This window comes from Akebia trifoliata, chromosome 11, assembly GCF_017979445.1.
Source record: "Akebia trifoliata isolate Shusen 1 chromosome 11, ASM1797944v1, whole genome shotgun sequence".
Taxonomy (NCBI): Eukaryota; Viridiplantae; Streptophyta; class Magnoliopsida; order Ranunculales; family Lardizabalaceae; genus Akebia; species Akebia trifoliata.
Window position 1 is genome coordinate 27585456 of NC_141385.1, and position 9175 is coordinate 27594630.

General features: G+C 35.5%; 1 protein-coding gene across 1 annotated transcript; it reads left to right on the forward strand.

Moving 5' to 3' along the window:
- The first annotated feature begins 3460 nt into the window (after positions 1–3460).
- Positions 3461–4093, forward strand: LOC147391197 (uncharacterized). Its single transcript, XM_086459024.1, has one exon. It carries the CDS (start codon positions 3461–3463, stop codon positions 4091–4093), a length of 633 nt encoding a protein of 210 aa, XP_086315150.1.
- Positions 4094–9175: the final 5082 nt, after the last annotated feature.

Consider the following 9175-nt stretch of genomic DNA (forward strand, 5'->3'; position numbering starts at 1 on the left):
TAGTGATCACTGACCAATCATCTTCGTCTATGCCTATCAGGCGTACATGTGATTCCCAAATATGCAAACCATCCGTATACGACCACCTTTACATTACAAGTTCACTGGTAAAGATAGAGAGGAATAAACCCGGATTCCAGTTGTGACTCCATTCTCATACGCGTCCCATACCACGTATGAGCTTGGTGGTCCCTACCGTACATCCCAGGATAGTACACCACTCCGGATGATATGATGCACTATCCCTTCAGGTATTCACAAACTCTTTAACAGCTCACAAAATAGTTACATATATATATTATTTTCATTTGAAAACAAAAGAGAAATTAACAATACAAGGTTGAGAATAGATATCCAGTTTCCTACCATGCAAGTGTGGCCACCCGGCCTAAAATAAATAACATAACAGAGCGCCTCGCGCTAACAGAAAGTAAATAAACATGCAACCAGTAACATTATCCCTAGATATCCGTTCACCAACCTGTATACAACACAACAACGTAAAATGCAGACATCACCCCTCAGGTGTGACTCTGACATTTTACCGTTTCATACCCTTTTTCCCTTTTTCGACTTTTACAGTTTTCAATCTCTTCATAAAATATCCATTTTCTGATATTCATCAACTCAATATGAGTTCATTGAATATTAAATCACATTTTTCAACTATAGAATTTATTTCTATCAATAATATTGAAAAAGAATACAATTTTTATATCAAAACGGGGTCCGAACAGTGCACAAGACCCAATTTATGGAAATAACCCGTTATAATACTCTACCCACGTATAATTTGTTAAAAATACAATTAAACATATCAAACATGCAATTTCTGGCGTGAATTTTGAAATAAACAAAGAATTCTATATTTCGGAAATACATCCAAATTTTTCCAATAAAATCCTAAATGCAATTTTCACAATCTATGATTACTAATATAAATTGAGAGTTCCTTACATCACTAGGCGACGGAATTGAAGCACGTGCGCGGAAATCGAGACGAATGGCGCGAAAATCGAGGCGGACCAAACTTCGAAGCAGTTGATTTTCGAAACTGGCTTGGTGGTTTCGAAGATCTCGATGTACTCATCTCTTCTCCCTTCTACGGGGAAAGACGGTTTGACCCCGAAATCGATGAAAACCGAGGTCGAAGTTACGAAAATCTCCGTATAAAAATACGGCTGATTTTTAACTATACAGGGTGAAAAGGACGAGAAAACGGAAGGAACTTGGTTGGATTATGTAGAGAATGAAGCTGCGGACGTTTCTCCCTTCTGCGTCGGAAAGCGATTTGACCCCGAAACGGACGAAATCCGAGGTCAAAGTTTCGAAATTTCCGTATCCAAATACGGCTGATTTTTGACGATATCGGGTGAAATAGAAAGTGAAATGAAGAAAGGTTGGGTGGGTTTTGTAGAGAACGAAGCTGCAGACCTTTTTCTCTTCTGCGGCGATCGTCGAAAGTGGACCGTTTGCGAGAGATCTGAGGTGGAAGGTCGAAGAAAAAAAATGTCATTTCGTATAGGTCTCGGCTGTTTAGAAGCGTTGGGAAAGATGAGATAAAAAAAATTTAAATAATATTTATATAATATTTGGGACGAATTCGGTATTTCGCCTATTATTTTGATCGACGATAACTTGGTCATTCGGTCTCCAAAACTGACAAATGAATACTCTATTTCGCCTAATTTTTCATTCCGGATCTAATGGTATAGTCAATTTCTACAAATTATGTCTCCATAAAAAATATACATTTTTGGCCTGACGTGAACCATAAACTTGATGTCGTTTTCGTTTTTGGCGATAATTCAACTTTCTGATCTCCAAAAATGACAAATAAATAGTCCATATTCAATAATTTTTCGTTACGAACCCAATGGTATAATCGAATTTTAAAATTTATTGCTCTAACACAAAATCACTGTTTTAGCCTAGTCCGACCCGATAATCGAGGATCTTGCAACTTTTATATTCGGACTCGCATTTGAGCGTGCGTACAGGCTAAACTATGTTTTTCGATCATTTTGAATCTAATGGTGAAGTCAAATTCCATTAAAAATGATCAGAACAAGGTCCTACAGTTTTACCCTAAGTCCCACTTTCAAGATTTTCTTAAAATTCCACTATTTATTTTTTTTCCTCGAGATACGAATTAAAAATTTGGGGTTTTACACCCGAGATTCCATTTAGTTCACCCGAACGATGGTAAGAGGAATTACTAGTACCGCGGACCAACCCGCTCCAAACACACCAACACCACGTACAAACAAGGAACGCATTGAAGTATTAGAGGAGAAGGTAGCCATGTTATCCGGTATCGTTGATGGTATTGTGCAATTGGATAATCGCCAGAACACGCTGGAGGAAAGATCCGAGACATTCAGAGCTCGAGTGACTGACCTCGAGGAAGATACCCGAGGAACCATAGCCAATTTACAGGAACAGATTACGGAGCTCACTACTAAGGTAAGTCTCCTGGTAAGAGCCGTTGGTAACGAACAGCCTACAGGTAGTGATGCTTCTCCCTTGCGCTTGCGAGTCCCCGAGCCACTCGTCTTCAATGGTGCACGCGATGCGAAAGAGCTCGAGAATTTCTTGTTTGATATGGAACAGTATTTCCGTGCAGCTTGTAGAGGTAAAAGTAACAACTGTTTCTATGTATCTTGCAGGTGACGCTAAGCTATGGTGGCGAACAAAGTATACCGAGATGGAGAGTGGTCAATGCTCTATCGATACATGGGAAGACCTCAAAAGGGAGCTGAAGAATCAGTTCCTACCAGAAAATGTGGAGTTCATTGCCCGTAGAAAGTTGAGGCAACTCCAACAGACAGGTACCGTGCACGACTATGTCAAGCAGTTTTCCGCCTTGATGCTTGATATCCGTGATATGTCAGAGAAAGACAAGCTGTTCTCGTTTACAGAAAGGCTTAAGCCTGGGGTTCAGACAGAACTACAGAGAAAACGTGTGCAAGACCTCACGACTGCTATCGCTGCAGCTGAGCGGTTGATGGACTATTCTCCCGTGGATGGGAATAAAAATAAGATATCCAATCAGTTGAAAGGGTACTCTCCGCAGCGTGAACGCACCAATGGGTCTTCCAAAGGTAAAAATTGAGGATCTAGACACAGTCCAAGCAAGAGATCCCAACGGGATTCCTCCCCTTCGAAGAACACAGGTACCCAGTCCAACAATCACCGCAATAAGATTTTGTGTTACTTGTGTGGTGGTCCTCATATGACGTTTAAGTGCCCGCAGAGAAGCAAGTTGAACGCATTGTTAGCTTCCCAGAGTGACCCTAGTCACGAGAGTTCAAGTGAGAAAGATGAGGATGAATCTTCTTACATAGGAGCTATGCATCTGTTGAATGCAATGAAACAGACCTTTGAGACTCAGAAGACCCGTCAGTGTAAGGGTCTCATGTATGTTGATGTGGAGATTGGGGATAAGACCACTTAGGCAATGGTTGATATGGGAGCTACGCATAACTTCATTGCCCCTACAGAGGCGAAGCGCCTCAATATCCGGCTCGAAAAGGATTCAAGCCAAATGAAAGCTGTTAACTCCGAGGCCACTCCTATACAAGGGTCGGCCAAGTTCGTGGCCATCAAGATAGGCACATGGAGGGGTAAGCTAGATCTACTCGCAGTTCCACTCGATGAGTTTCGAGTCATCATTGGGATGGACTTTTTGAGACAGAACAGGGCCATTCCGATGCCATTTGCCAACACTTTAGGCTTGCTAGGTGAAAGTTCAAGCTTCATTCCTCTCTCTACAGGTAAAGAAGAGGGAAAGATGATCTCAACCTTTCAGCTGAAGGAAGGGTTGAAGAAAGGTGAGCAAACGTATCTTGCTACCTTACGAGTTGAACCTGATGATCAGGACCATAGTTCAACTCCCCCATTGGTCAAGCAGGTCTTAATAGAATTGGATGATGTGATGCTAGAAGAACTCCCAAAGGCCCTACAGCCACATAGGCCAATTGATCATCAGATTGAACTAGTACCTGGTGCCAAGCCTCCTGTAAAAGGGCCATACAGGATGAGTCCTCCGAAACTAGCTAAGCTACGCAAGCAACTTGATGGACTTCTATAGTCTGGATTTATCAGACCTTCGAAGGCACCTTATGGGGCGCCTATTTTGTTTCAAAAGAAACATGATGGGTCATTACGACTTTGTGTAGACTACCGGGCGTTGAACAAGGTTACCGTCAAGAATAAGTATCTGATTCCACTGATTGCAGATTTGTTTGATCAATTTGGGGCAGCCAAGTATTTTTTTCAAGTTGGATTTGAGATCAGGATACTATCAAGTATGGGTTGCAGATGGAGATGAGCCGAAAACTACCTGTTCTACCAGGTATGGTGCTTATGAGCTCTTAGTCATGTCCTTTGGCATTACGAACGCACCTGCGACATTCTGCACCTTGATGAACGATCTCTTCAGACAGTACCTCGATAAGTTTGTTGTGGTATATCTTGATGATATTGTAGTATACAGTTCTACCCTTGAATAACACGTTCAATATTTACGCAAGGTATTCCAAGTGTTTCGCGACAATCAGTTGTATGTTAAGCTAGAGAAGTGTTCATTCGCTTAAGAGCAGATTATGTTTCTTGGCCACGTTGTGGGTAATGGACAGATTCAGATGGACATGGAGAAATTGCAAGTATTAATGAATGGAAAACCCCTTCTACTGTCATAGAGCTCAGGTCATTCCTCGGTCTTGTGAATTATTATCGACGTTTTCTTTGATAATAAAAAAAATTGAAAATTTTGATAAGAGAAGATAAATGAAAGAAAAGTAAGAGAAAGAAAGAAAAATCCCAAAGAAACAAAAAAATAAAAAAATGTAGAATGACTCAATAAAGTGAAAGCCATCAAGAGTAAAAATGTAAGTAAAGTGGAACATCGCAAACAAAGTCCCTTAGAGGTATTAAAGTGAATATTCACACTTCTCACTATCCCAAATAGGATACTTAGTTTGGAATTAGACCTTAGGTTAACTCAACCATTCCTTGTTAAATTGCAAGTTAGTTATCATCCTAGAAAAGCAAACCTCAAGAGTTTCTGTAGCACTCCCAAATTCCAACACGAATCCCGATGATTTCATGCTAGAATCCATGACACTAAAAACACTACCCAAAAATAATAATAGCATAAATAGGTAAATACAATGACAAAATAATAATATTACAATGGATAAAAAATAATTTATAACCAAAGAATATCAGAATGTGGAATCTAAACATCAAATTTTTAACCTATGATCCATTTACAATACACCAAATACACAATCTGAACAAATAATGCAAATAACTAAAATCTTAAAAACATCTTCAAGTAGACGGGGGCTGCAACTCATTACTATAATGAACTCTATGTACATCCTCAAAATTTAGCACTTCAAAGACTAACTCCATAATAGTTGACATAGTAAAGGATAAGGTGAGTAATAAAGGAAGTTACTCAGCAGAAAAAAAAATCTCAAACTAATAGTCTCTTAAATATGAGGGTAAAAATCATTTTAAAATATTTGAAAATACATGCAAGTTTTTTAGTATAAGTAAAATAAAAGTAAACTAATCAATATCATGCTAGACATTTAAATAAGCGTAAGTTCGATTATAACTTAGCTTCTCGAAATAAAGAAGAGATGAAAAATAATAAATATTTGCAAAAGTTGTCACTCTACCAGTGCTATTATGAAAATATAATATCATTCTTCAATTATTTAAGAAACGTTTCTTAACATAATGTAAAATAGATTAGAAATATAAACATAACATTATTTTAAAATAGTTTATCAGATAAATTTCAGTTTAATAAAATAAAGTATATTCAAAAATTTAAATACAAATAGTGGTAGTGTGTCTTCTAAAAGCATGAGAATCACAACTGGATACCTCCCAATAATGACCTGAAATGTTCCAGACTTCATCGATGTGGAACCCCATTGTTAGTTCATAATTCTATGGCCACAATTGGGTTATCATTTACCTGGCTCAAGACTTTGACCGTAAAATTTATGTTTATTAAGTGAACAAATGATTCTTGAATACATCTCTACACTTTCTCAAACTACCGTTACATCACATAGCTCACCAATAAAGATAAAGAGAAATTTCTTAGATCTCAGTTGTGATGCTACTTCCTTATACATCCCATATTACATAAGAGTTTACCATCGCAATTGTTCATCCTCAGATACAACAGCCCAATCCATAAATATAAAAAAAATAGAAATAGAAATTAACATTACAAGTGTATGGAATGGATATCTAATTTCATATCATACAATGGACCAACCCGTGAAAATAAAACATTACACGTCGTTTCACGATAACATAATCATAAATAAACATGAAATAATTACCTTATTATAACAAAAAGTAAATTTTAACTTCTGGATATTCACTCGCCATCACACGTAACAAATAAGAGTCTACACTCACGTTTAACAAAATCAAGGACGTCGTATCTACAATGTAATCCTTCCCAATTTTAACATTTAAATCATTTTGCTTTCTCAATTTCAACCAAATCTTAAATACTCTTTAAGAGATAAAAATAAAGTTTTAAACAATTTCAAATACCAAAAAATCATTTTGAATAAAATGGTCAAAAATAGGTTATGTAGGCAATTTGGGACAAAATCATCAACAATTAAGCAAAGTTGTGAAAAACTTGTGAAAATTTGGCTAAGTTTCGAAAAAGTAAATTTTCAAAATTCTTTAAATTGAAAATAGGTTTTGAGTATTGAAGTCTTAAATATGAAATTTGATATAATGTAATTTTTAAAACTTAGTTAAAAAAAAAAATCTAAGAAGATGGGAGTTGAAAATCTGACAAAAGTGCCGAAAGTTGCATTTTGTTCTTGATCCCAAAAATTAGATTTTTATTTGTTGAGATTTGAATTTTTAAACTATTCTCGTTGTTTCCAAATGGGGAAGTATTCCTTTATTTTCATTAAATAACTTAGATTAAATGGAAAATCAAATTAAATATGACTCTACTTAAACATATGAAACTATGGTGATGAAAATGTATGTGTTAGAGGGGAAAAATAATACTAAAAATATGTTTTTGTCGATGGCAAAATACATTTTTGTCGGTGACTGTCGGTGCCACCGACAAAGAGCAAATTTTGGTGGTGGCATCGTCGGTGGCAAGGTCAGTGCCACCAATAGAAAACGAATCAACTTCAGTTTGTTCTTCCAAAATTTCTCCGATTCTACCTCAAATTCATCCAAACTTTTTAAATATCATTCTGAAACATAGATCCACAAGAAAAGATCAAATCAACATATTCTAATCCTGAATTTTGTAAAGAATACCATTTCTCCTAATTTATAACAATTATATTGACTTTTTGGAATCACAATATAAGATGCGATGAAATCTATGACTATTAGAGATCTAGGAGTTCCCTACCTCAGATTTACATCAAGAAATATTTGAAGAGAGAAGAAAATTGAGTTGGGTCAAAGGTTCTATATTGGATGTAGTCGGAAATATTATTTCTTTGGTTCCCTTCAAAACTTACGACAAGATGAACAACTTTCTCTTCTATGTCAAAACCTATCGAATCCTCTAAGTAGATGAAAAACTAGGTTGAAAATAAAGGGGGGCTAGGGTTTCTCTACGATTTTATTTTCGAAGAGGAAAAGGTGTGAATTGTGAAAACAAATTTGGAAATGTTAGTAGGTTTACCATGTAACGTCCTACGGATGTAACAGTCATTATTACATTTGTTTAATTTAATTAAAAAGTCTAAATCCCAAACTCCAATTTTTGTGATCTTATAGTCTATTTCGATTAATTTTTTAGTGTGGATCTAATGGTGTAATCAGATTTGTCATAATCAAATCCTAAAAAAAATTCCTATTTGATTAACTTACAAATGTCCTTGAAATATTTGTAATAAAAATACGGGGCACTACTTTCTCCCCCCTTAAACAAAATTTCGTCCTTGAAATCTAAGGTTGCCTCTTGCTCCTCAAATAGTCTTTGAAATTGATATCTAAACATATTTTCGAATATCTAACTTTTGTTTCGATATAACCAAGTTTTCACAAAACTTCCTCCCATTAGAACATTATGATTGTGTCTTTATTCATCGATATATATTATTCATTTAATCATAAAGTAATGATTTACCTTAGTCCTTCTTCATTCAATACATTTTGTTTTAACTATAAAGTCCCTTAGTTTCAATTTGAATTTGTTTCAGATTATACACCTTCTATTTTCTGTAGGTTCCTAAATAATTCTCCAAGAAAATTTATCTTTCTTCACATGAATTCTCAAACCGATCAAATCTTTTATTCAATCTTTCTCAACTAAAATGTCTAAGTTATATTCTTAACCAATAAAACTATAATTCCTCAAGGTGAAAAGTTCAGCATCACAAATTAAAACTTATGAGTCATTGCATCTAATACCATAAGTTCATTCCTCTATTGAAGTCATAAACTTTTTAATAAACGAAAAGATCTTATTGAGAAGAGTGACAAGATAACTTCAAAGAAAAACATGAAAACAAATTAATTTCTCTCCTTACACATTAAATCCCACATAAATGAGAAATCTTCAAAGAAAAGAGATTCCACAAATTCTTGAACTCCTTACACCTAAGATGCTCATGATGATGATATCCTGAATAGAGTTTTCAACTCTTAAAAATATTTTTTCATTCCCTTATTTTCATAAACCCCAACAAATTGCAAAGAGATGAAGGAAACAAAAATTCTTCATATCTAGCCTTAATAACACTCATCTACAATTCATTTAAGTCATTCTCAAAGTACGACAAACATTTTCCTAGTAGGGTCTTATTCATAAAAGATTATCTCCTAAGTGTAAATCTCTCTTTTTATTTTTCTTCTTGCAACGACAAATCAACTTCTAGTTAAGTAGATAAAACTTTTGATTGTCATTTCAAAGAAAGTCCCTTGCCAAAATCTCAAATTGCACTTCCAACTTCTTCAGGATTTTAAACAGGGAAAGAATTCTGGCTATTCGATATAGTATTTCTAATCAACGTAAGGTCTCCCCCCTTTAAAGAGATATCTAGTTTCCAAAGAGTCTAATCCTTTCCTTAACTTGCTCAATTATTGGATCTACAAATTTAATGAAACTCCTTAGTGAGTTTAACCCATAACAAATCTCCAATAA